Source organism: Ornithorhynchus anatinus, chromosome X1, assembly GCF_004115215.2.
Source record: "Ornithorhynchus anatinus isolate Pmale09 chromosome X1, mOrnAna1.pri.v4, whole genome shotgun sequence".
NCBI classification, from domain to species: domain Eukaryota; kingdom Metazoa; phylum Chordata; class Mammalia; order Monotremata; family Ornithorhynchidae; genus Ornithorhynchus; species Ornithorhynchus anatinus.
Genome location: NC_041749.1, coordinates 87,167,287 through 87,195,014, shown reverse-complemented (window position 1 = coordinate 87,195,014; position 27,728 = coordinate 87,167,287). Strand labels below are relative to the sequence as shown.

General features: G+C 49.5%; 1 protein-coding gene and 1 long non-coding RNA gene across 3 annotated transcripts; one reads left to right on the top strand and one right to left on the bottom strand.

The window, feature by feature from the left end:
- Nucleotides 1–871: 871 nt before the first annotated feature.
- Nucleotides 872–27,612, bottom strand: CCDC51 (coiled-coil domain containing 51). Of its 2 annotated transcripts, none has more exons than XM_029051466.2 (4): nt 27,528–27,612; nt 5,296–5,639; nt 3,914–4,078; nt 872–3,464 (listed from the first exon to the last, which is right to left on the bottom strand). In XM_029051466.2, the coding sequence occupies exons 2-4, from the start codon at nt 5,602–5,604 to the stop codon at nt 2,694–2,696; spliced, it is 1,245 nt and encodes a 414-aa protein (XP_028907299.1). In that variant the 5' UTR covers nt 5,605–5,639; nt 27,528–27,612; the 3' UTR covers nt 872–2,693. The 2 variants fall into 2 exon arrangements, with proteins under 2 accessions (XP_028907299.1, XP_007655594.1); XM_007657404.3 differs by lacking the exon at nt 27,528–27,612 and adding an exon at nt 11,375–11,465.
- LOC100084440 lies at nt 11,529–13,195 on the top strand. The gene is made up of 4 exons (XR_484598.4): nt 11,529–11,627; nt 11,997–12,052; nt 12,448–12,535; nt 13,025–13,195. It is a non-coding gene; the product is annotated as an uncharacterized LOC100084440 (long non-coding RNA).
- Nucleotides 27,613–27,728: the final 116 nt, after the last annotated feature.

Below are 27,728 nucleotides of genomic sequence, written 5' to 3'. Positions count from 1 at the left end.
AACCCCCACTCGCTACAATGGCCATCAGGCAAGTTTCAAAGACGGGAAGCTTGGGAAGGATACAAATGAGCGTTCTCGGGACTCCGCACTGCCCCCTTCCGGCCACGGGAATAAACGCAAACTTCTTGCCAAAGAAGCCCAGGGCGTTTTTACTTAAGTTCCATTTTCTCCAACTTCCCCCGTCCCCTGGAGACCTCAAATCTCCAGAACCCTCCCTGGACGGCGCGGGGCAGGGGGGGCGATCCTAGCTAAGCGGCTAAGTGCGAGGAGAGGGGGAGAAGGACAAAATCGGAGGAGGGAAGGGGAGAGAAAGAGAAGGCTAAAGGTTCCTAGGGCTGACTCAGAAGGAGTTTTCAAGGCCAAAATTGGACGCGAGGCCCCTGTGAGAGAGCATGACTAACAGATTAGAGCACCAGACAAAAGGAGGGCTCCGGGGCCCTCTCTCAGGGTCCACCACCACCAACTTTATGATCAGGGCAAGCCGTTAGAGCCATTATGTCTCCGTTTTCCCTCCGCGTTTTGGGCAGTTATCCCTCACCCCCACCCACCACAGGTGGAATGAACTGTAATGGACCAGTGTCCAGTGAAAATGCTGGACTACCAAAGAGCCCTACGGCCGCCGCCAGAGCGTAGGGTTGAACCTAAACCGATGTTGCTATTCGCTCGTTCAACTGTATTTATTGAGTACCGACTGTGTGCAGATCACTGTACTACGGGCTTGGGAAAGTACAATACAATAAACAGACACATTCTCTTCCCACAACAATGCCCTCTTCATCACCCGGGGCACCGCCACGTTGGACAGGCAGAGCTCATCTCATCTTCTCCCCACTCTTCGCTCACAAAACTTAAAAATGAAAAGAGGAGAGAGTTGAGCTATCTATCGCGTTTATTAGTCACCGCGCCCCCGGGATCACACGAACCCCCTTGAACGGCGCCCTGGTTATCGGTAGGGAGGGGAGTCACCGATCGGTCGATCGAACAGTGGTATTTAATGAGCGCTTACTATGTGCAGAGCACTGTGCTTAGCGCTCGGGAAAGTACTAGAGTCAGAAGACACGCTCCCCGCCCACGACGAGCTTACAGTCGAGTCGCCGATCCCCAACTAGGCAAGCCACCGGTGCCCTCATCGATTCCCGCACAAATGGTCTCGGTCTGGAAACCCCGGAGCCGAGGCTCATCCATCGCCGGCAAAGGGAGACTCCATCATCACGGTGACTCCCACCTCTGGTATTTACCTCAGTCCCGTGCAAAGCCTTTCAATTTACCTCACTCTACTAATCCCTCCCTCTCACCGCACCCTCCCTTCAGGGCCCAGCGTGAGCTGCTTACAGGGAGCCTCCAATTTGGAGCAGAGAGAGAACACACTGACACCCTCTGGAGCCGCTCAGGTCCTCTGAGCGATCTGACGCTGTTTGTTTAACAAGGAAAGCTCTATGCTCTGCTGGATCAATGCAATCCATTACTCAAAACTAGCTTGGTCCCCCACCCCCACCCCACCGCAGTCTCCCCCTGCAGCCCAGCCCTTCTTTAAAAACACTACCCATCCACCCCAGGGCCTCTTCTCCTCCAGAGCTCTTAGGACAATACCCACATCAGTAGAGGGTGGGGATTCTTCTCCCGACTGGACAGACAGAAAGACAGATTTAAGGAGGAACGTCTTAACCGGAGTGAGTCAGGCTTGGAATAGAGAAGAGAACCTAACAGGCCTGACTTCCAGTCCAGGGCTCGGCCCACTAAAACGTCCAGCAGGAGGAGCCAACTTTTCATTTAGAGCACGGGGGCACACTTCGGGCAGAACAGAGAGAATTGACAGGGCACAGCACTGGAGGGGGGCATCAAGGGGATGTGGACTACAGGGGAAAGAAAGGAAAAGAAGAGAGGAAAGGAAGGGGGGAGAAGAGGAAAGGAGAAGTTCTTGGCCCCTGTCAGTTATCACCGACACCACCACCACCACCAGTTTCGCTCACCCTCACCGAGCTACCGGGCCAGGCCGGGCAGAGCCTGCTCTCACCCTCACTCCCGAGCCCCGTGAGGAGGAGCTGCCTGTCCATTTTCCTCTCAGGCAGCCTGGGGGGCGCCTGGAGGTGAACAGAAAGAAAATTCAAGCTAGAAAAGTGGACAGAGGACCAAGAAAGGCCACATGGACCAACACAATGAATGTATCAGGTGCAGATCTCCTTTCACTGACAAGCCACAGCAGGAAGAAAATGACTCTGACAGCCCAAGATGGCAGGGGGACTGGGGATGGTGATTTCAATGATTAGCATAATTTCCGTCCGGTAACATCCGGGCTTCGCAAACCTCCTGGACTGCAGGTCCTACTCCTTAATTGTACCATGGGCTGGGGAGGGGGGAGGAGGAATACCTTTCAAGGCCAGCACCCAAGGTTTCGAATGTAATTTTTTCTCCCTATTCTACATGTGACAGAAGCACAAAGTTCAGGCAAACGTGAGAAACACTAGATGGAATTTTTCAAGTTCATCCTGTACCCTCCGGAGGAGCCGGATGGCTTTTGCCGGCCTCATTTTAGTTTCCGCCAGCGACTCGGGAAACCGAGGCGGCAGCGGAAGGCGCTCGAGTCCTCACCTCTGTTCTCACCAACCAAAGACACCCCAGCCCGCAGACCCAGACCCCAGAGTCTCCCTCGGCTGGCCAGAAGACCCTCCTTCATTCGACGAACCTGCCGCCGGCTAGCCGGCTCTGAACAGGACATAGAGCACTGGGAGCGTGGCAGCAAACACAGTGCAGGTCAACAGGGTGCTATAGACGGAATTCCTATTGACTTGAGCCTCCAGCCTCCGCTCCATATCTGACAACTCTAAGATCACTCCCTTCTCCTCCAGAGAGGAGGCCAGCACGGCTCTCCCCGCTGGCTCTAGGAGCGGGGAATGAGCTGCAGCCTTTACAAGCTGAACCTCAGCAGCCATTTGGCTGAAATTTTTTTCCAGGTCACTAAGCTGATCTCGTAAACTCTCTAGGCATGAATGGGCCTGCTTGGAATAGCTGAGCTGCTCTTTCAGAGTGGTTGAAAGAGAGTCTGTGTCTCGGGGAGACGCAGGGCTTTCTCTAGCTGGGGAGACACCTGCTTGGGCTTCCGGGACTACCCCTGCCCCGACATGGAGCAGACCCCTCAGGTCTGTGATGAGGTCGTTGAGATCCTTCTGCTGGCTGTGGTGGCTGAAGGCCTGCTCCCTGATGGCCTCCTGCAGGCTCGCGGGACCCTTCTGGGCCTCCAAGAGCAAGGCCTTCAGCTCCTGCAGTCTCACGCGGTTAACATAAGTGGAGCCGGCCACACCGATCAGGGCCCCCAGGATGGACCCGATGATGGACCAGTTCTTGGTTTTTTCCGCTCTGGTTCGCTCTTTCTCGTGACTCTCCCTCACAGCTGCAGAGAAGAGGGAGAACTTTTCTCGCTCTGCATCTTCTGCACTCCCATAGGCCCCTCGGAGCCTCTTCTCCTCCTACGAGAAACAAGAGAGAAGACCAACTGGCGGGCACACGGTCTCCAAACGCCTGAGCTCTTCCCTGGAGAAGGGCTCCGAGGAAAGCTCGGTGAGAATGACCGGGCCAACTTCCTGCTTGGCCACCCTTCTTCCTGATCAACCCCATGCTCACTGAAGCAGACACAGTGCGGGGGACATGGCATCGTCAACTCCTTCCCTGGTCGCCGTGCTGGATACGGATCGATTTTGAAGCGTGCGTGACCACGACACGAGTTCATTTTACAACTTTCGTTGCCCCAGAGGGATCTCTAGGTCAGAGCTCATGGGGCTCACTCTGAGGATGTCAATAACCTCGGCTGAGGGCCGAGGTTTGGGGGGCGTGGAGCGAGGGGAGGGCGTCCTCCGACTGGAGTGGAGACCCGGCCTCAGGAAGTCCCTGTGCCCTGCTGTCTCCTGCCCCTCCCTACCTGCAGCAGGCGGTGCTCTAGGGTGGCCAGTTCCAGGTACTGGATGTCTTCCCGGGACACTCGATCCAAACGATCTCGGATCTCTTTCAGTTTCATCTGCTGAGCTTCCAGGTTTTCCCGAGCTTCTCGGACAATCCCACGAGCTACCATGAACACTTTCTCCGCCTGCAAAGAAAAGGGCCCGGACACAGTCCATCATCCCCACCTGACAGACACAGTCCCCTCAGGCACCGTGGCCGTGTCACCCCCGCCCACACACACACAGATGTTCTGATGGCCTCCGGCTCCAGGTGTGCTTTTCTTTCCTTTGAGGTTAATCCCATCAGCGGACAGCCCTCTATGATGGTGATATTTCTGGCATAATCTCCTGCGGCAACTCTTTCCCCCCTCAGGTTGTTGCCGAGGAACCGATCGGCGGCATGGGACAGGGATTCCGGCCCTCTGAGTCTCACCCTGGCTCAGGCCCTGACTCATGGTGATGTTCCGGGCAAGTTGCCACCTTTCTCTGTGCCTTGCTTCCCTCAGCTATTGAGGAATGGCAATCCTGACTGGCCACCTTGACCTTGTGAAGAGTAACTAATGAGGAGGGTTCCTACAAGGGACAGATATCAAGGGTGTTCTTCCACTGACAGTAAAAACTAGATTATACGCACAAACTTTTAGGGAGATGGTGAGTGCCACAGAGGACTAGTGACATCTGGCAAAAACTCTGGAGAATGTGCTAGAGCTTCTGCCAACGATTTTCCATGCCAAGGTTGGCCGCATCAGATTTCCCACGGTCTGGGACCCCGTTGCTAATGTAGGCATGGCTGATATATTTGCACAATTGGCTGGGACAGATTTGGTAACTGAGCAGCTGTGAACATTAAACAGCACCGGGACGTCCGATGATTTTCAATGCTTTCTCTATGCACGAGTGACACCTGAATTCCCAAACGTTACCGTCGGAATTTACGGTAAGTTCTCCCCACAGTGCCAACCACCTCGCCTAGCACTATCAGTCGATCAGTGGTATTTATGGCGGGCTTACTGTCTGCAGAGCACTTGGGAGAGAACGGTACAACAGACTTGATAGACACGATCCCTGCCCACAACGAGCTTACAGCCTAGAGTCTAGATGACTGAAGACTTGGAAGCAGTTGGGATAGGGGTGAAGCCAAGGCAGGGGGTCTCCAGACCCCAGCAGGGAGGTCCCAGTGATTTTGTTACTTAAAAGAAACGAGTCTGATCTGACCAGATTACTGGCACTACCTGAACAGGTAAGGGCAGACCTCAAAGAGGTTTTGATGATGGTCAAAAGAGGTAGTAGCCAATGCCACGCGAAGTGCTCAATCCAAGCAACACCAGCTTCTCACGCGGGATGTTAACCATAAAGTGTTTACCTCGGTCACGTTGCCCTGGGCTTCTCGAACTTCATTTAGTCCAACGAACTCTTCATACCTGTTCCACCAATTCTGGGCCGTGGCTGCTATTCTTTGCATGACGCTTTGCCCCAGGTTTCTCCCCACTTCTGTGAGTTTGTGATAAAGACCAATGGCAGTTTCTGCTGGGGTTTTTCCCTCAGGCCGGTCGGAGCTGGAGCCGCTGGCCATCCTCATTCGAATGAGCTGCACTCCATGGTTCCTCGGCACTAGTGTCTGGTGCGATCCTATCGTGTACTGCATGGCGAAGATGGTGCCGCGTCCCCTCATTAGATCCCAGCCTTGATTTTGAGGAAGGAGGAAAACTGCAAGCATGACAGAGAAAACAGCAGCTCATAATTGAGGGGGAAAAAACCCGCCAAAAAACACAAAACCAAGCACAAGGTCACCGAGCTGCTTGCATTCATCGCTGGACTAACAGGACAGCTTCTTCCTGAAGATTGGGAGCATTTGGAGGTCACATCTCCTCCACAAAGCCTTCCCCGATTAAGTCCCCTTTTCCCCAGCTCGCTTTCATGGTCTATGCCCTTTGATCTGTGACCTTCGGACATTTATTTATCCCACAGCACTTGTGTACATATCTTTAAATTACATATTATAAATTATTACTCATATCAATATCCGTCTTCCCCTCTAGATTGTAAGCTCATTGTAGGCAGGGAACATGTCTGCTAATTCTGTTGTATTGTGCTCTCCCAAGTGCTTAGTACGGTGCTCTGCACATAGTAAGTGCTCGATAAATAGGACTGATTCAGATATCCTCTGCTTTCTTAGAGACCATTCACCCCTTTGGCAGGAAAGCGTCCAGGGCTCCCCCTTAGACATCGAATGGGGTAACCTTTTTTTTTTTTTTTTTAAATCCACTGAAAGTCTGACCTCGTACAGATTCTATCACCAACCCGGGTTCCTCCTGTGAGGATGAGCCCTGGGCCGCAGAGTGGCAAGGCCAACTTCCTGTCCCTTCCCTTTACATCTGTCAGGAGAAGGTTCCCCAGACAGAAGCGACTGTACCTAAACAGCAGAAAGAACCCCTGGTAGCACCTAGGGCAGAGTTTGGGGGATGGTCCAAAACGCATTCTGATTTCTGGAAAAAGCTTCAAGAAGTGGACTATGCAAAATTCCCCCAACCCCGAGGAGACATAGAAAATATCTAGGGGGGAGGGTCGGTCACCTTTCCCTCAGATCCTGAGCAAATAATAATTATGGTATCTGTTAAGCGCTTACTATGTGCAGAGCACTGTTCTAAGCGCTGGGGTAGATACAGGGTAATCAGCTTGTCCCACGTGGGGCTCACATTTTTAAATCCCCATTTTTACAGATGAGGTAACTGAGGCCCAGAGAAGTTAAGTGACTTGCCCAAGGTCACATAGCAGACAAGTGGCGGAGTCGGGATTAGAACCCACGACCTCTGACTCCCAAGCCTGTGCTCTTTCCACTAAGCCAACAGTTTCCACTAGGTTTGCTTAGTTTCCACTAAGCAAACAGTTCCCTCTAACACATCTTCATTGTATCTTCTTTTTGGTAAGTCTTAACCAAGGGAGCTTCCACCGTTCTCCCGAGTGAGGCAGTTCCATAAGAGAATCAGGTCAAGACAAAAGTTTTTTTGTTTGTTTCTGGTATTCAAGTCCAATTTTTCCTCTCAATTTCACCAATTACAGTTCTCCTCGTTATACCTCCTTGTACCAGGCTACGTAAATCCTCTCTCCCATTTTTGGCAGATCCTAATCTTTCTCCCCTCTTCCACAGAGTCTTAGTCATTGCTTAGTCAAGTCGTACAGATTTGGCTTCTCTAATCTCTCCTCCCAGATGAACACCCTTCGGCCATTTTTTTTTTTAATTGCCTCTGAACCGCCTCCAACTTCTCTGCTTGCCCAGGGCTGAGACTCTCCAGCCACCAGTGTCCCTGACTGGGCCACTTACGCGTCACCCTCTATCTGATGACCTGTGATGCTTCCCTGAAGGTGGCCAGAGGCAGAGATTATTCTGGGATGAGATCCTACCAGAGGTCTCTGGGATGAGATCTGACCAGAGGTCTCCAGTGTGGCTCGGCGGGAAGAGCATGGGCTGGGGAGTCAGAGGTCATGGGTTCAAATCCCAGCTCTGCTGCTTGTCAGCTGTGTGACTTTGGGCAAGTCACTTCTCTGGGCCTCGGTTACCTCATCTGGAAAATGGGCATTAATAATGTTGGTATTTGTTAAGCGCTTACTATGTGCAGAGCACTGTTCTAAGCGCTGGGGTAGATACAGTGTAATCAGGTTGTCCCACGTGAGGCGCACAGTTAATCCCCATTTTACAGATGAGGTAACTGAGGCAGAGAAGTTAAGTGACTTGCCCACAGTCACACAGCCGACAAGTGGCAGAGGCGGGATTCGAACTCATGATCTCTGACTCCCAAGCCCGGGCTCTTTCCACTGAGCCACGCTGCTTCTCACATTAAGACTGTGAGCCCCACGTGGGACAACCTGAGCACCTTGTATCCTCCCCAGAGTTTAGAACAGTGCTTTGCACATAGTAAGGGTTAAAAAAATGCCATCGTTATTATTATTATTAATATCTCCAAGGCAACCCCGGGAGGCGGCATGTCAGGGAGTCTGACTTAACAGCGACCCCTGGTGGTCCCCCATGATGCTTCTCATTGAGAAGTGGAGAGAGGACGGGCCCGGGAAATAGCTACCATAGGACTGAAAGGAGGCCCCCCCATCCCCTTCAAACACAGTCAGATGCCAAAAAGTACCCTTACCAAAACAGACAAAAAGAAAAGGAGAAGCTGCGCGGACTACTGGTTAGAGATGAGAGTCGGAAAGATCTGGGTTCTAAGCCCAGCTCCACCATTTGTCTGCTGTGTGATCGCGGGCAACCGCTTAACTTCTCTGTGCCTCTTCATCAGTAAAATGGGGATTACGACTGTGAGCCCCATGTGGGGGACAGGCTACATCCAAACTGATTATGCTGTATCTACCCCAGTGCTCAGAGAAGCAGCGTGGCTCAGTGGAAAGAGCCTGGGCTTCGGAGTCAGAGGTCATGGGTTCGACTCCCGGCTCTGCCACTTGTCAGCTGTGGGACTGTGGGCAAGTCACTTCACTTCTCTGTGCCTCAGTTACCTCATCTGTCAAATGGGGATTAACTGTGAGCCTCACGTGGGACAACCTGATTACCCTGTATCTACCCCAGTGCTTAGAACAGTGCTCTGCACATAGTAAGCGCTTAACAAATACCAACATTATTATTATTATTATTAGAATAGTGCCTGGCACCCAGTAAGTGCTTAACAAATACCACCTCCCCCTCTGCACGCCCCCCTCCCCCCAAAAAAAACCACCAGCCCTGCTTCAGACTATCAAGCTAGGAGGACACTGTCTCTCCCTCTTCTTCCATCAGTTGATTTTCCTCGGTGAAACCACCTCTGCTTTTACTCACTCCCAAGAGGGTGAGTGTAAACCTTGTCAGAAATTAGTGAGAGGTCACTGCCCAAGGAGGTGCAAGCATGCTCCTTGAAGTTTAGCTTGGGCCCCAGCAGGCTAGTCCCCTCCCAACACAACTCTGCGGACAATGGCAGTCTTCATTTGGAGGCGTTCCTAGGCTGTATCACTTAGTGTAGCTCCCCCTCCCCCTCAACCCTCTGTATAAACATGAGGGGGGACCCCTAAGTGCAGCTAGAAGAAACTGGACCTGGGATTTTACAAGGATTTGGGATAGAGACTGGACATCAATCCTATTTATTGATGCTTACAGTGTGCAGAGCACTGTACTAAGCGCCCAGGAGAGTACAACGCAACAATATAACAGACACATTTCCTGCCCACCATGAGCTAAGAGTCTAGAGAGCCACAGATTTTGCCAGCCCAAGCGAAAAATCAAGAGCCTGGGGTGAAGGGTAACCTGTTAGGAGTCCCAGCATCTGCAGGGTCTTCAGAGAGTTGCGGGAGTTTGGAATTAAATGGTTTTACAAAATGTGCAGGTCCAAACATTTGGAGCTTCGATCTATTCAGTCAGGAGCTTGGTGGGTCCCCAAGGATTTACCAGGGCCCCAACACAGCTGAAACAGGTGAATGTGGCAGAGAAGCTGTCCACCAACTCTGTTATGTTGTACTCTCCCAAGCGCTTACTACTAATAATGATGGTATTTGTTAAGCACTTACTATGCACCAAGGACTGCACTAAGTACTGGGGTGGATATAAACAAATTAGGTTGGACACAGTCGTTGTCCCACGTGGAACTCACAGTCTCGATCCCCATTTTACAGATGAGGGCTCTGAGGCTCAGAGATGTGAAGTGACTTGCCCAAAGTCACAGAGCAGACAAGTGGCAGAAGCCGGGATTAGAACCAATGACCTTCTGACCCCCAGGCCCGTGCTCCATCCATTATGCCACGCTACTTCTCCATACTACAGTACTCTGCACGCAGGAAGCACTCAATAAATACAATCGATTGACTGTACATCGGTTTACCCTGGCAAGAGCTCACTAGAGTTAATGCTAGTTAATGCATGTTTATCCAAATCTCCTGCCACTCACCTAACCACGGAGGCATCAGTGAAAAACAGTATGACCTAGTGGAGAGAGCACGGGCCCGTAAATCAGAAGACCTGGGTTCTAATCCTGACTCTGCCATCCGTCTGCCATGTGACCTTGGGTAAGTCGCTTAACTGCTCTGGGCCTTAGTTACCTCATCTGTAAAACGGGGACTAAGACTGAGAGTCCTATGTGGGCAGGGGCTGTGTCCATCCTGATCATCCTGTATTATCATTATTGGTAATAATGATGATAGTACGCTAAGCCCTCACTACGTGCCGGGTGCTCCTACGTGCTGGTGTAGATATGAGCTAATCAGGTTGGGCACAGTCTACATCCCAAGTGGGGTTTACAGTCCCCAAACCCCCTGTTACAGATGAGGGAACTGAGGCCCCAAGAAGTTAAGTGAGTAACCCAAGGTCACACAGCAGAAAAGTGGGGAGTGGGGATTAGAACCCAGGTCCTTCTGACTCCCCCAAACGCCTATACTGTAGTTTATCCCGAAGGAAGCCGGTGGCTGCTTCTGTTTTCACTCTCTGCCTTTTCGGGGGATGAAGAAGTCCTCCTCGCCCCGTCTCCATCTTCCCTTTCCCCGCTTTGCGGTCTGGAGAACCTGCGGGGGGCCCGGAGGGGCAGAGTGCGGTCCCCCAGCTCGTCCCGGCTCCTCAGGGGCTAGAGAAGCAGCGTGGCTCAGTGGTAAGAGCCCGGGCTTGGGAGTCGGAGGTCATGGGTTCGAATCCCAGCTCTGCCACTTGGCAGCTGTGTGACTGTGGGCGAGTCACTTCACTGGCCTCAGTGACCTCATCTGGAAACTGGAGATGAAGACTGGGAGCCTCACGTGGGACCACCTGATGACCCTGTATCCCTCCCGGCCTTTAGAACAGTGCTCTGCACATAGTGAGCGCTTAACAAATACCGACATTACATTCCAAGCGCTTAGTACAGCGTTCTGAACATAGTAAGCGCTCAATAAATACTATTAAACTAGTAGTAGTGGGGGCGGCTCCACTCGTAACCCACCGAGCCGGGCAAGACCCGGCCGGATGCACGTGAGGGAAGGCGGGGAAGAATGCCAAAAAATTATAATAATAACGGTGGTATTTGTTAAGCGCTTACTATGTGCAGAGCACTGCTCTAAGCGCTGGGGGGAAATACAGGGTCATCAGGTTGGCCCACGTGAGGCTCACAGTTAATCCCCATTTTACAGATGAGATAACTGAGGCCCAGAGAAGTGAAGTGACTTGCCCACAGTCACACAGCTGACAAGGGGCAGAGGCGGAATTCGAACCCATGACCTCTGACTCCCAAGCCCGGGCTCTTTCCACTGAGCCACGCTGCTTCTCAGAAAAGAGGGGAGAGGCTGAGAAGCCCACTGCTTAGGAGGCGAAAACGGAGCGGAGGAGGAAGCGGGGAGGAACGAGGGCCATGTTTCTGACTAACCAGGCAGTCCACCCGGGGGGGGAGGGAGAGGGGGGAATGGGGCGCGAGAGCGGAAGCCCCTGATTGGTTCCCCCTTGCCCACCTCACCTGGCGCGAGCCTCCGGAACGGTTGGAACGGCCACCGGCGCGCGACCCCCGTCCGCACCCGCCTGACCTCTGACCTAACTACCGAAGGGAGGAGAAGCGGAAGAGGCGCGTGCGGCCGAGGCAGGGAGCCAATCAGGGCGCGAGCCTCCCAGAAGGCGGTTCCCCGGAGCGGAAGAGGCGGGCCCGGCCGTTCCCTTTTCTTTTCTGAGCGCTCGGAGGAGCGGGACGCGGGGCATCATGTCCGGCCGTGAGGGTGAGTGAGAGTGGCGATGCCACTTTCGCTTCGGCGAGTAAATGTGGCTGCGGCTCCGGAGGCGATGCCGCGGCTTTCCAAGCCCCTCACCCTCTTCGGCCCTCACTTGTAGCCGCGTGTCTCGTCTAGACGGTTTGGCCATTCCCCCACCCCCTTCATTCATTCAATAGTATTTATTGAGCGCTTACTATGTGCAGAGCACTGTACTAAGCGCTTGGGATGGACAAATCGGTAGATCGGGGATGGCCTGGGTTCCCGGCGAGTCACGGCCAAGCCTGGGAAGCCCCGAGTCGCGCCTCCCGGGGCAGGGGCTGGTGGCAGCCCGTCTGCCAACCGACGACGTTAACGGTTTTCCGTCTCTCCCGACAGGTGGTAAGAAGAAGCCTCTGAAACAGCCAAAGAAACAGTCGAAAGAAATGGACGAAGTACGTTACCATTGAGAATATGCCCCTCGAGGGGTAGGAGGGGTGGGCGTTTGGGGTACCTTTCCTCGCGGTGGGATGGGATTCAGAAAGGCGTGAAGAGAGGGCCCCTAATGTCACCACTGCCGTCTACCATCTTTAGCTGGGGAAACTCCTCCACAGTTTACATTCTCGCTCAAATTTTTTTTATGGTATTTCTTAAGTGCCTACTATGTGCCAGGCACTGTTCTAAGCACCGAATGCCAGAGTACCGTTGGTAAAGTATTTGCTAGAATAGACCCAGAGCAGATAACGGTGCTTGTGGGTGCGACTTTTTTTCCTTACCACGTTTTGTTGGGTTTTTTTCCCCTGAAAGAAGCCTGGTAAGGATTAATGCCTCGCTTTTTTTTTTTTTTTAGGAGGATTTAGCTTTCAAGCAAAAGCAGAAAGAAGAGCAGAAGAAACTTGAAGAGATGAAAGCTAAAGCTGCTGGGAAAGGACCTCTTGGTAAGTGACCAAGGAGGGATTTGATTGATTCCGCAGTGTATTTCAACTCATTTCATTTTTAAACTGAAATTTAACAGTGTATTTCTAATTTTTCCCTAATGGTTTCTAAGCTCCTTGAGACAAGTAATAACTGTGGTATTTGGTAAGTGCTAACTGTTAATCAGGTGGGAAACCATCCCTTTCCCATATGGAGCTCGCAGTCTAAGAGGGAGGGAGAACTGGAATTTCACCCCCATTTTATAGATGAGGAAAATGAAGCCCAGAGAAGTCAAATGGCTTGCCCGTGGTCACACAGCAGGTAAGTGGCAGAACCAGGATTAGAACCCAGGTTCCTCCTGACTCCCAGGCCCGTGCCTGAATGTCACCAGTTAATTAGCTAATTTTTCTGATGTGATATGCGTATCTTTAGTATACTTGGGCTTCCTATCTCTAGTGTATGTGCTGTTTTCTGAACCCTCCTCAAACTTATCCCTTTTTGTCTTTTTGCAGCCAGTGGTGGAATCAAGAAGTCTGGCAAAAAGTGACCTGTTGATTGTAATGGAGAAAGCAGTTTTCCTTAGCAAGAAAGAATGTGGTTGAAATTTGAAGGCTCCTACATGCAAATGTTGTTTTAGGGCCCCATGTACATTCAAGAATAAACTTTTTTTTTTTTAAGATCAATTGAGAGCTTCCTAGTTCATTTTCCCCAACAATAGCCGTTATTGGCAGCTTGACAGATAATAGTGATCTGAATAAATCCTGAGGTTTCCCACTTGATTGAAATCCTACCTATCTAGGAGGAAGACATACCCCATTTCTTCATGTCTTCTAAATACCTTGCTTGGGAGGAAGAAGGATAATCTTTGGATCTTTCCTTCTCCCTCGAGCACTTAAAGACAAAACAATTCAGACCAGTTAGGGCTACCCAACATTTTTCCGTTACCCGAAAACTGCTGCTTGAGTTAAGGCCAACGTATGAGCTATACGCCTATTTAGACAAACCTTTCGCACTATTCTAAATCCCTTATCTTGAGTCCTTCCCCTCATACCTTCCAGAGGGATGTGAGCACGAGGGTCTTCATGATACTCCTGAAAAGCACCAGGCTGTCAAGATTCCCCAGTTCCATAACCCAAGACCTTTGTTTCATTATAAAAACCCCATGTTAAAGGACTGCATTACCACTGGTGCATTCTGAGGCCACACATATGTGCAAAAGCAATTTCTTCAATCACTTAAACACACTGAGCCCAAGCAGGCTCATGTTGCCAGAGGAGTGGTGTCTAATTTCTTAATTGCATTCTAGCCTAAAAACATTGAGAGCACCAGAGCAGAACTCAGTGTACAGGGGCAAAGCGATCTGTTACAAGTCAGACTAAAAAACCAAAGACCTGAGGACTATCAAAAAGCCAAAGGTCAACAGAAACAACACTTCACTGTCCAGAGCACTAATAGGTCGTAAGGGCAAAAGAACCAAAAAGTATGTAAAGCGTGAAAATGGTAAGAATATTTGGGCACGCACAGGGAGCTGACTTTCTCTGGAACAGGGAAAACTGAAGATAACTTAGAAACAAAAACCCTATCTTTTTATGGTATTTAAGCACTCACAATGGACCAGGCACTGTGCTAATTGCTAGGGTAGATACAAGTTAGTCAGATGGACACAATCGCAGTACCACATAGGCCTCTCACTCTTAATCCCCATTTTACAGATAAAATAACTGAGGCACAGAGATGTTAAGGGACTTGTTGGCCAGATCACAAAGCAGACAAGTTCATTCAGTCGTATTTATTGAGCGCTTACTATGTGCAGAGCACTGTACTAAGCACTTGGAATGTACAATTTGGCAACAGATAGAGACAATCCTTGCCCAATAACAGGCTCACAACCTAAAAGGGGGAGACAGCAAAACAAAACAGAACAAAACAAGTAGTCTGGTGTAAATGTCATCAAGATAAAAGCAAAGATATATACACATCATTAACAAAATAGAGTAATAATATATACAAACATGCACAGTGCTGTGGGGAAGGGGGAGAGGCAGAGGGCAGGAGAAGGGGGAATGGGGAGGGAAGGAGGAGCAGAGGGAAAGGGGGGGCAGAGCAGCGATTAGGCTATAGGTCCCCTGACTCCCAGCTTTATGCTTTATCTACTAGGCCATGCTGCTTTTCTATTTACTAATTAATAATTGTGGTATTTGTTTAGCACTACACGTCGGGGTAGATAGATGATCATCAGGTTCCACATGGGGCTCACAGTCTAAGAGGGAGAACAGGTACTGACTCCCCATTTCGCAGATGGAGGAAATGAGGCACAAAGAAGTGAAGTGACTCGCGCAGGATCACACATCATTCACTAGTATTTACTTGGTGTTTACTCTGCAGAGCAGTAGATTAAGTGCTTGGGAGAGTACAAGAGACGAGGTAGGCATGATCCCGGCCCGCAAGGAGCTTAAAATCTAGGGTGGGGGGTGCTAGACATTAAAATAAATTACTGGTAGCGAGAAGCAACGGAGTTTAAAAACATGTACGTAATTGCTACTGAGGGGATGGGGTGAGTACCCAAATACCTAGGAGTCACGGAAGTGCTGGAGCAGCTGTAGCGGGCCCTGTTAAACATAGTATCAGAAGAATTCTTTGAGCTCTGAAGATATTCTGGTGCTGGTCAGTTTTTCTGCTATATGTAGATCACAGAGAAGCAGTGGACCTGAGTTCTAATACCAGCTCCACCACTTCTGTGCTGTTTGATCTCGAGGAAGTCACTTAACGTCTCTGTACCTCAGTTTCCTCATCTGCAAAATGGGGATTCAATACCTATTCTCCCTCCTACTTGGACCGTGAGCCCCAGGTGGGACCTGATTATCGGGTACTCATTCATTCAATAGTATTTACTGAGCCCTTACTATGTGCAGAGCACTGTACTAAGCGCTTGGGATGAACAAGTCGGCAACAGATACAGTCCCTGTCGTTTGATGGGCTTACGGTCTAATCGGGGGAGATGGACAGACAAGAACAATGGCAATAAATAGAGTCAAGGGGAAGAACATCTCGTAAAAACAATGGCAACTAAATAGAATCAAGGCGATGTACAATTCATTAACAAAATAAATAGGGCAATGAAAATATATACAGTTGAGCGGACGAGTACAGTGCTGTGGGGATGGGAAGGGAGAGGTGGAGGAGCAGAGGGAAAAGGGGAAAAAGAGGGTTTAGCTGCGGAGAGGTAAAGGGGGGTGGCAGAGGGAGTAGAGGGAGAAGAGGAGCTCAGTCTGGGAAGGCCTCTTGGAGGAGGTGAGTTTTAAGTAGGGTTTTGAAGAGGGGAAGGGAATCGGTTTGGCGGAGGTGAGGAGGGAGGGCATTCCAGGACCGCGGGAGGACGTGGCCCGGGGGTCGACGGCGGGATGGGCGAGACCGAGGGACGGCGAGGAGGTGGGCGGCAGAGGAGCGGAGCGTGCGGGGTGGGTGGTAGAAAGAGAGAAGGGAGGAGAGGTAGGAAGGGGCAAGGTGATGGAGAGCCTTGAAGCCTAGAGTGAGGAGTTTTTGTTTGGAGCGGAGGTTGATAGGCAACCACTGGAGTTGTTTAAGAAGGGGAGTGACATGCCCAGATCGTTTCTGCAGGAAGATGAGCCGGGCAGCGGAGTGAAGAATAGACCGGAGCGGGGCGAGAGAGGAGGAAGGGAGGTCAGAGAGAAGGCTGACACAGTAGTCTAGCCGGGATATAACGAGAGCCTGTAACAGTAAGGTAGCCGTTTGGGTGGAGAGGAAAGGGCGGATCTTGGCGATATTGTAGAGGTGAAACCGGCAGGTCTCGGTAACGGCTAGGATGTGTGGGGTGAATGAGAGAGACGAGTCAAGGATGACACCGAGATTGCGGGCCCGAGAGACGGGAAGGATGGTCATGCCATCCACGGTGATAGAGAAGTCTGGGAGAGGACCGGGTTCGGAAGGGAAGATGAGGAGCTCAGTCTTGCTCATGTTGAGTTTTAGGTGGCGGGCCGACATCCAGGTGGAGACGTCCTGGAGGCGGGAGGAGATGCGAGCCTGAAGGGAGGGGGAGAGGACAGGGGCAGAGATGTAGATCTCCCCAGGGCACATAGTAAGCACTTAAATACCACAATTATTATATATAATGAAAGAGAGAGTATCAACTGTCCATTTTCAAAGATGATGCTACTGTATTCATAAATGTGAGCGCAGCTGAAAAGACCAGTGCAACTTAGTAACATTATATTGTTTTCAACCATGTTTAAGAGGAGTAAATTCTACATAGCGCTCACCATCAGCCTCCTTTATACCACATAAGGACTCCCTGCAGGTGACTGCCAATAACTCACAATTCTCTAGACTGTGTGGTCTTTGATTTTCCTGGATCATTCAGAATTAATCAATACATCAATGGCATTTTTTGAGCACTTACTATGTGCAGAGCACTGTTCTAAACGCTTGGAAGAGTACAACAAAATGAGCAGACACCCTACCTGGCCATAAAGAGCTCACAGTCTAGAGATTAATTAGCCTGCACTTGATTGCTTTGCAGATTTCTCCCAAGTTATCTGCCAGAATCCATAATCTCAAAGAATTGACAAAACTGATTCCCCATCTGCATCTTCTCATTTGGAAGACAACTGATTTCTTGGCCACCTGATATTCTGGAAGCTGAGGTTCAGTATCCATTACTTTAGCTATCACTTTGGGGTCACTGAATCTGTGTACTATGTAACAGAGTTTTTCAGGTACTAGATAGCTGAACCACTACTTGTTTAGTAGAGCTCTGAAGTGTTTAGTTTATCTAGATGATCATTTTGAGCAAATAATACCAAATGACTAGACAGAAAAAGAATTCAAAAGATTTGGTTTCTGTAGAAAAACAAAACAAAAAAAAACAAAGTCCCAACTCCACTACAGACTGCAGTAGTCCTCCTTGGGTTCTAATCCCAGCTCCTCCACTGGCCCTGCTCTGTGACCTTAGGCATGTCACTTAACTTCTTTGTGCCTCAGTTTCCTCATCTGTGAAATGGGAATGAAATACCTGTTCTCCCTCACCCTTGTCCAACTTGATTACCTTTAATCTGTCCCAGCGTTTAGTACAATGCTTGCCAAATAGTAAGCACTTTAATACCACAATTATTTTTATTATCATTATTATTATTACAAATCTTCCAAACACCATTAAAATGGATTGCGACATCTAGCGCGCATTTCTACTCTGTACTCCCACCTTGTTTCAGAGCCTTGTTCCCAGGACAATTCAGGGTCAGCCTCCCAGAATTTCCTTGAAGAGCGTGACACTGACGCAGGAGACTGTGAATATTTCAAACATTTCCTAATCTGAACAAAATCCAAGGCGGCTCCATTCAATAAGACGGTATCAAATAGAAATCCCAAGGCTCCCTTTCTCAGGGTCAACGCTTGCCTTTTGTTCTCGACAAGAGACTCCCGTCGGTTCAGAAGATAGGGAACTAAAAAATCATAAACAAAATCTTTTAAGTTTGCCTGTTAGAGTTTAGTCCATGGCAATATAGTATTCATTCATTCATTCAATAGTATTTATTGAGCACTTACTATGTGCAGAGCACTGTACTAAGCGCTTGGAATGTACAAGTCGGCAACAGCTAGAGACAGTCCCTGCCCTTTGACGGGCTTACGGTCTAATCGGGGGAGACGGGCAGACAAGAACGATGGCGATAAATAGAGTCAAGAGGAAGAACATCTCATAAAAACAATGGCAAATAAATAGAATCAGGGTGATGTACATCTCATTAAACAAAATAAACAAAATAAATAGGGTGATGAAGATATATACAGTTGAGCGAATGAGTACAGTGCTGAGGGGGTGGGACGGGAGAGGGGGAGAAGGAGAGGGAAAGGGGGAAGAAGAGGGTTTAGCTGCGGAGAGGTAAGGGGGGGTAGAGGGAGCAGAGGGAAAAAGGGGGGAGCTCAGTCTGGGAAGGCCTCTTGGAGGAGGTGAGCTTTAAGTAGTAGGGATTTGAAGAGGGGAAGAGAATTAGATTGACGGAGGTGAGGAGGGAGGGCGTTCCGGGACTGTGGGAGGACGTGGCCCAGGGATCGATGGCGGGATAAGCGAGACCGAGGGACAGTGAGGAGGTGGGCGGCGGAGGAGCGGAGCATGCAGGGTGGGCAGTAAAAGAGAGAAGGGAGGAGAGGTAGGAAGAGGCAAGGTGATGGAGAGCCTTGAAGCCTAGAGTGAGGAGTTTCTGTTTTGAGCGGAGGTTGATAGGCAACCACTGGAGGTGTTTAAGAAAGGGAGTGACATGCCCAGATCGTTTCTGCAGGAAGATGAGCCGGGCAGCGGAGTGAAGAATAGACCGGAGCGGGGCGAAAGAGGAGGAAGGGAGATCAAAGAGAAGGCTGACACAGTAGTCTAGCCGGGATATAACGAGAGCCTGTAGCAGTAAGGTAGCCGTTTGGGTGGAGAGGAAAGGGCGGATCTTGGCAATATTGTAAAGGTGAGACTGGCAGGTCTTGGTAACGGATCGGATGTGTGGGGTGAACAAGAGAGACGAGTCAAAGATGACACTGAGGTTGCAGGCCTGAGAGACGGGAAGGGTGGTCGTACCCTCCACGGTGATAGGGAAGTCTGGGAGAGGACCGGGCTTGGGAGGGAAGATGAGGAGCTCAGTCTTGCTCACGTTGAGGTTTAGGTGGCGGGCGACATCCAGGTGGAGACGTCCTGGAGGCAGGAAGAGATGTGAGCCTGAAGGGAGGGGGAGAGGACAGGGGCAGAGATGTAGATCTGCGTGTCATCTGCGTAGAGATGGTAGTCAAAGCCGTGAGAGCGAATGAGTGTAAATGGAGAACAGAAGAGGGCCAAGAACTGACCCCTGAGGAACTCCAACAGTTAGAGGATGGGAGGGGAAGGAGGAGCCTGCGAAGGAGACGGGAGAATGACCGGCCAGAGAGATAAGAGGAGAACCAGGAGAGGACGGAGTCCGTGAAGCCAAGGTGAGATAAGGTGTGGAGGAGGAGGGGATGGTCGACAGTGTCAAAGGCAGCTGAGAGGTCAAGGAGGATCAGAATGGAGTAGGAGCCATTGGATTTGGCAAGAAGGAGGTCATGTAGTAGTGGCGATGGTGTTCATCGGGTGACTGCCGAGTGTAATGCCCTATCCTAAGTGCTCGGAAAGGTACAACAGAAGCCTGCTCCCCCAAAAAGCTTAAATACAAATGGGGGAGTCAGTAGAGCCAACTCTCGTGATAAACTATTACAGAGACTTCTGCCACGATCATCATCAACTGCAAAAAAAGACCATTATGAATCTGTTCACTTCAACATTATCGTTAATATCCACAACCCAAATGCTCAGAAATAACTGTTCTTTATTCATTTTGGCTGGAACCTAGTGGATGATTACAGGAAAATTCCAAGTCTGTTTTACACAGTCTGAAATGAAGATGAAAGATGAAGCATCATTGAAATATGGAGCTAAAATCGTGGCCTTTGTTTTCTACTTCTCCAGGAGATCTGTCAGGGCAGAGTCCATCTCAGAGAGGATTGTGACCCTTGCCCAGCCACATGCCGCTGCCATGTTTAATATAGCTTTGGGGCCATCAATAATAATAATAATAATGATATTTGTTAAGTGCTATGTGCCAAGCACAATGCTACCACCTCATTATTATTATCATTATGGTACTTGTTAAGCACTTATTAGGTGCCAAGAACTGTTCTCAGCCCTGGGGTAGATACGAGATAATCAAGTTGGACAGAGTACCTGTCCGACATGAGGTTCACAGTCTTAAGCCCCATTTTCCAGATGAGGTAACTGAGGCACAGAGGAGTTAAGTGATTCGCTCAAGGTCACGGACCAAACACGTGGCAGAGCTGGGATGAGAACCCAGGTCTTCTGGCTCCCTGGCCCCTGCTCTTTCCACTAGGCCTCACTGCTTCCCTTCTGTTTGTCACGTTTCTCTTTGGTGATATGTTTCTCTTTGTTGACCCAGCCTTTGCAGCTGGTGCAGCCCCTGGAACTTTTCTTTTTTTTTTTTTTTTTTTAAACAAATCCTTCCCCTTGAAGATTCTTCAACCAGCAGCATGGCCTTGTGGCTACAGCCTGGGCCTAGGAGTCAGAAGGACCTGGGTTCTAATCTCAGCTCTGCCACTTGTCTGCTATGTGACCTTGGGCAAGTCACTTCACTTCTCTGGACTTCAGTTATCTTATCTGTAAAATGGGGAATAAGACTGTGAGCCCCATATGGGACAGGGACAGTGTCTGACCTGATAAGCTTGTATCTACCCCAGCGATTAGTACAGTGCCTGGCGCATAATAAGTGCTTAACAAATATTATTTAAAAAAAAAAAACCTCAAGCCTATACATCTTGCCACCTGTCCCCTGAGTCCTCCCTTCTATCACTCCACTCCTCCAACAGAGTTACTATTATTATCATTATTATATTTATATTAAGCACTGGGGTAGATGCAATTTAATCAGGTCCCACATGGGGCTCAGGATCTAAGTAGGAGGAAGAATAGGTATTGAATTCCCATTTTGTAGAAGAGGGAACTGAGGCACAGAGAAGTGAAGTGCCCAAAGTCACACAGCAGACAAGTGGCAGAGTTAGGATTAGAACCCAGGTCCTCTGACTCCCAGGTCCAGGCTCTTTCTAGGCAGTCACTCAGTCATAAGACTAAAAATATACGACCATAAGCAACATCAAGGTCATTAGAGGAGCAACGTGGCTCAGTGGAAAGAGCCCGGGCTTTGGAGTCAGAGGTCATGAGTTCGAATCCCAGCTCTGCCACTTGTCAGCTGTGTGACTGTGGGCAAGTCACTTAACTTCTCTGTGCCTCAGTTACCTCATCTGTAAAATGGGGATTAACAGTGTGAGCCCCATGTGGGACATCCTGATTCCCCTGTGTCTACCCCAGCGCTTAGAACAGTGCTCGGCACATAGTAAGCGCTTAACAAATACCAACATTATTATCAACATCATCATCGTAATCATCATCATAACGGTATTTGTTAAGCGCTTACTATGTGCCATGCAGTGTTCTAAGCGCTGGGGGAGGGGGGAGATACAAGGCAATCAGGTTGTCCCAAGTGGGGCTCAGTCTTAATCTCCATTTTAAAGATGAGGGAACTGAGGCACAGAGAAGTTATATGGCTTGCCCAAAGTCACACAGCACACAAGTGGCGGATCCAGGATTAAAACCCATGTCCTCTGACTCCCAAGCCCGTGCTCTTGCCACTAGGCTACGATGCTTCTCATCATCATCATCATCAATGGTAATCATTAAGCCCTTACTGTGTGCAGAGCACTGTACTAAGTGCCTGGGAGAGAACAATACAACCGAGTTGGCAGACACGTTCCCTGCCCACAGGGAACAAGCTTACAGCAACACCAGCCAGCCTGGGATCCTGCCTCTTACGGCAGTATCGGGATGTTCGAACGGCTATTCCTATTCGTTCACTGTTTGCCACACTGGCACATCCGTAACCGAACCCCTTGTGGTAGCTAATATTTTGGATATAGGAAGGGAGAGTCTCTTCAGTGTAAAAACTGTAGAGACAAGAGGAATCAGGCAACAGGAGGGCAGTAAGTGCCCTCTGTTTTTATCAGTCAGCCAATTAATAGTATTTATTAAATTCCTAGAGTGAGCAGAGCACCCTATTAAGCGCTTGGGAGAGTACAGTGGAGTCTGTAGACACAATGCCCGCAGGAACTTACAATCTGGCAAGGGAGACAGACACAAAAATAATTTACCGACAGAAGGAGGAGAGTGGATAGGTAGGTGAGTGCTTAAGTAATAGTTACTGTACAAAACTGGTGATGGGTGGTTGTGAATACTTAAGTATACAGTTGGCCCAAGGTACTGGGCCAACTAGGAAAGAGTAGAAATTAATCGGAGAAGGCCTGGAGGAGATTTGATTTCATCTGGAAGAGCTGGGTTTCGGTGGAGATAAAAGTGGGAGTTCCATATGGGAGGAGAGGCATGAGCAAAGTGCTGGAGGTGGAAGAGACCAGAAAAAGGTACAGTGAGTAGGTTAGTTTTAGAGGAACCACTGAACTGATCCGAAAAAGGGACTTTCTGGGGAATTGTGTTTCTGGCTACTGTACGTCTAGTGGTGTGAAGGGCCACTATTTTTTTTCATTGATTTTGTTGATCATTCCTTTCTTTCTTTTGCTTCTTTTTTATTTGCTTTTCCCCTAGTTTTTCACAAGGAAGTGGAAGAGTCTCCCCCATCAACCTTTACTGCTGAGGTCTCGGGCACGGTCCACAGATGTTTTCTCAAACACTGCGCGAGTGAGTGTGGATGGCTCAGGGCAAACCATCACCACTCCTGCCAAAACAACTCAAGTGCACGGCCTCCTAGCAATAGAACATACCTTTCAATATATCTTTCAAAAATGTATTGAAGGCACATCTCCTCCAAGAGGCCTTCCCTGACTAAGCCCTCGTTTCTTCTCCCACTCCCTTCTACGGCATCCTGATTTGCTCCCTTTATTGACCGCCCCTCTCAGCTCCACGACACATATGTATAGATCTGTGATTTATGTATTTATATTAATGTCTGTCTCCCCCTCTAGACCATAAGCTCGTTGTGGGCACGGCATGTGTCTGTTATACTGTACAGTGCTCCGGGACACAGTAAGTGCTCAATAAATACGATGGAATGAATGAATTCTTAGTACAATGCTCTGCACGTAGTAAGCACTCAATAAATACGATTGACTGAGTGACTGCATGTTCCCTGAGGGCAGGGATCTTGTCTGCCAACTCTATCATACTCTTCCAAGTGCTTAGCACAGTGGTCTGCCACAAAGTAAGTGCTCAATAAAAACCACTGATTGATAGATTATCAGTCCTCCACTGGCCTTTTCCATCTTCCTCAGCAGCAGTGCCACCTTTGAAAATGAAAAACCGCTAGATATGTCTACCTGTGACAATTACCATCTTTCATCTTCCTCATCAAACATGACTTGCTGCAGAACACTGGTCTAGGTACCAAGGAATTAGAAAGACTAACAAAACTTCAGTTCTCAAGAACCCTGCTGGCCTCTAGACTGTCAGCTCATTGTGAGCAAGGAATGTGTCTGTTTCTTGTTATATTGTACTGTCCCAAGCGCTTAGTACAGGTAGCACACAGTAAGCGCTCAAGAAATACAACTGAATGAATGACCACTGATAGATTGTGAGCCCGCCCAAGGGAAAGGGATCGTGTTTAATTCCCATCTGTATAGTCTTTCCCAGCACTTAGTACAGTGCTCTGCACAGCACAAGGGCTTAATTGATACTATTACAAACCCTAGTGGTGCTGGACCCCAGGGCAGGGAGCCCAGCTTTAGTGCCATCCCTCTCCTAGTATCCAAGGGCTTTGAACAGTGCTTAGCCCTCAATAGGAGCTCAATAAATACCTGTGATTGATTGATTGAGGGCCGCCGGACACCAGAAATCAATTGATATTTCCTGAGCTCTTACTATGTGTACAGCACTGTGCTGAGTGCTTTGGAGAGAACAACAGAAGAACGTAACAGAGTCGGTAGACAGATTCCCTGCCCACAGTGAGCTTATAGTTTAGAGGGGGAGACGGACATTAATATAGATACATAAATTACAGATATGTACATAAGTGCCGTGGGGCTGAGGGAGGGGTGAATAAAGGGAGCAAGTCAGGGTGACGGAGAATGGAGCGGAAGAAGAGGAAATGAAGGCTCAGTCAGGGAAAGCCTCTTGGAGGAGATGTGCCTTCAATAAGGCTTTGAAGGTGGGGCGAGTAATTGTCAGATATGAAGAGACACATTATTTCCTCCTGCCTGTGGCCTTTCATAAATGATCTAACACTGAGCTGACACTTTTCTGCCTACAGAGACCGCAGAAATGACTGGTGTTGTACTTCTGGGGCCTTTCTGGGAAGTTGGAGGTCAACTCTGAGGATCCTTCCCCCTCCCCCCCACCCACCAAATAGTGTGACCTGGTGCAACTGAATTGGCGGCACTAAGGGCCCTCCGCCCCTCCAGGCGGGAGCTGTTGACCACCCCACCCAAAGCTGCCAGAGGTGAAATAAGGAACTCGAGCGGAGGAAGTGTGCTTTAGCAGGTCCGCTGGTAACCTGAATGAAATTGCGTACAGTCGGGTTTCCAGTGGAATGTGCTACTTCTTCTGCAATCGCAATGTTTAGACCAGTCCTCAAGGCCCTCTAGTGAGGAAGATGTTCTGGGAGCGTTCTCCAAAACAATCCCTGGGGAGAGAACAACTTGTCAGGGGCAAGGTCACCAAGAGATATATTTTAATAAGAGTCTCCCATGCAACCCGAGGGACCGCATGTTTTCCTGCGAGCTGTGGAAAATTATAAAGACCATGTTGATTAGGCCAAGGTTGGATCGAGGCCATAATGGGCCCGGGGCATTGGCAACCCACGCCTGGCCTATTCTTTGCATCAGAGAGGGCGTGGCTAGTGTCCGTACGACCTAGCTGAGTCCAGTCTCTATCTGTTGCCGACTTGTTCATCCCAAGCGCTTAGTACAGTGCTCTGCACATAGTAAGCGCTCAATAAATACTATTGAATGAACTTGGGCCCGGACCTGACAACCCCAGCGGGTATTATAATAATGGTATTTATTAAGCGCTTACTCTGTGCCAAGCACTATTCTAAGTGCTGGGGTAGATACAAGGTTACCAGGTTGCCCCACGTGGGGCTCACAGTCTTAATCTCCATTTTACAGTTGAGGTAACTGAGGCACAGAGAAGTGAAGTGACTTGCCCAAGGTCACACAGCAGACAAGTGGCGGAGCCGGGATTAGAACCCACAACCTCTGACTCCCCAACCCGTGCTCTTTCCACTAAGCCACGCTGCTTCTCAAACAGTGTATAAAACTTCTCCAACGGGGTATAAAAACCAGAGACTGAAGGCTTGTGAATAGAGGGTTCTTCAGTCAGTCAACCAATCGATTGCATTTATTTCCTTACTGTGTGCAGAGCACTGTACTAAGCGCTTGGGAGAGTACAACATAACAGACACATTCCTTGCCCACAATGAGCTTACAGTCTAGAGGGGGAGAAGGGAAGCACATAACCCCCACCTTATAGGAAAACTTACTCTATGTCCCCCCAAATAAGAAGCACGTGGCCTAGTGGAAAGAGCAGGGTTCTGGAAGTCAGCGGACCTGGGTGCTAATCGCGGCTGGGCCGCTTGTCTGCTGTGTGACTGTGGGCAAGTCACTTCACTTCTCTGCGCAGTTGGGAGGGCACAGCAGAAGCAAGTCACTGGCTCCCTTTACTCAAAGAGCTTACTCTAATGGGGGAGATGGACAAAAACCATTTACAAATAATAGGAGCTTATGAAGAATAAGGACGTGTCAGAAAATAGAGGAAATAAGTCACGAAGAACTAACTGAATACAAAATTCAATATACAATAAAAATGCTGCACTTGGGAACAAAATATACTCTATTGCAGCCACACTGTGGGATGGACCAAGGGACTCACTAATAAATCAATTGATAGCATTTTTTAAGCACCTGCACAAGCACATGAGAAGCAGTGTGGACTAATGGCTAGAGCATGGGGCCCGGGAGTCAGAAGGACCTGGATTCTAATCCCAGCGCCGTAACTTGTCTGCTGTGTGACCTTGGGCAAGCCGCATCGTGGCTCAGTGGAAAGAGCATGGGCTTTGGAGTCAGGGCTCATGAGTTCGAATCCCAGCTCTGCCACTTGTCAGCTGTGTGACTGTGGGCAAGTCACTTCACTTCTCTGTGCCTCAGTTCCCTCATCTGTAAAATGGGGATTAAGACGGTGAGCCCCACGTGGGACAACCTGATTACCCTGTATCTACCCCAGCGCTTAGAACGGTGCTCTGCACATAGTAAGCGCTTAACAAATACCAATATAAGAATACTCTGTGCCTCAGTTACCCCACCTGTAAAATGGGGATTAAGACTGTGAGCTCCGAGTGAGACGTAGCTCGTGTCCAACCTGATTATTTTTTATCTACCCCAGTGCTTAGAAGGGAGTGCCTGGCACATAGTAAGAGCTTAAAAAATACCAAAAGACACAAACACGTGAAGAGCACAGTGGAGTTAGAAGCCACCATCTCAGCCCTCAAGGAGCCTCAAGAGGGGAGACGGACAAAAAGTAATTTACAGACAAGAGGAGAAAGAAACGCAGTCAATCAGTGGTATGCACTGAACACTTACTGTGTGCAGAGCACTGAACTAAGTGCTGTGGAGAGGACAACAGAGTAGGTGGATCTGATCCACCAAACTAACTCTCTTCCCTTCGTCAAAGCCCTACGGAGAGCTCACCTCCTCCAGGAGGCCTTCCCAGACTGAGCTCCCCCTTTCCCTCTGCTCCTCCTCCCCTCCCCATTCCCCCTCTCCCACACTCTGCTCTTCCCCCTTCCCCTCCCCTCAGCACCGTACATATTCATATTTATATATATCATTTATTATCCTATTTATTTTGTTAATGAGGTGTACATCGCTATGATTCTATTTATCTTGATGATGTTGTTTTGTTCTGTTTTGCTTTGTTGTCTGTCTCCTCCGTTTAGACTGTGAGCCCGTTGTTGGGCAGGGATCGTCTCTATCTGTTGCCGAATTGTCCGTTCCAAGCGCTTAGTACAGTGCTCTGCACATAGTAAGCGCTCAATAAATACGACTGAATGAATGAATCCCTGTCCTCACAGAAAAATAACTGGCTGAATAATTTAATAGTCAGCCTGAACGTCGAGTGCTACAGAATTCGCTTCCAGAATAATAATTATAGTATTTGATATTTAAGCGCTTACTATATGCCAAGCACGGTTCTAAGCGCTGGGGTAGCCCTCTGTGAGTCATGGGTTCGAATCTCAGCTCTGCCACTTGTCAGCTGTGTAACTTTGGGCAAGTCGCTTCACTTCTCTGTGCCTCAGTTTCCTCATCTGTAAAATGGGGATGAAGACTGTGAGCCCCACGTGGGACCACCTGATGCCCCTGTATCTCCCCCAGCGCTTAGAACGGTGCTCTGCACATAGTGAGCGCTTAACAAATACCAACATTGTTATTATTAACCAATACCACGGTTATCAGGAGGACTGCGTGTAATCTGACCGCCCGGCGTCTCCTCCGTCCCGCGCTCGGCCCCCGGCCCCGGTGCTCGTCGGCTCCTCTCCGGTGACACCCCTCCCGCTCGGCCGGGACGCTACGTCATCATCAGGCGCCGCGCGCCCTGGGCACCGCCCGCTTTCGTCATGCGTTTCTAGCGTCCGGATTGGCTGG

What these genes read in the sequence shown, in the direction of transcription:
- CCDC51 (XM_029051466.2), bottom strand. Translation starts at nt 5,604, where the DNA reads ATGAGGGGACGCGGCACCATCTTCGCCATGCAGTACACGATAGGATCG. An exon ending in CCCAGGGCAACGTGACCGAG is followed by an intron (nt 4,079 to 5,295) that starts GTAAACACTTTA and finishes TTTTCTTTGCAG; the next exon opens with GCGGAGAAAGTGTTCATGGT. An exon ending in TAGAGCACCGCCTGCTGCAG is followed by an intron (nt 3,465 to 3,913) that starts GTAGGGAGGGGC and finishes TGTTTCTCGTAG; the next exon opens with GAGGAGAAGAGGCTCCGAGG.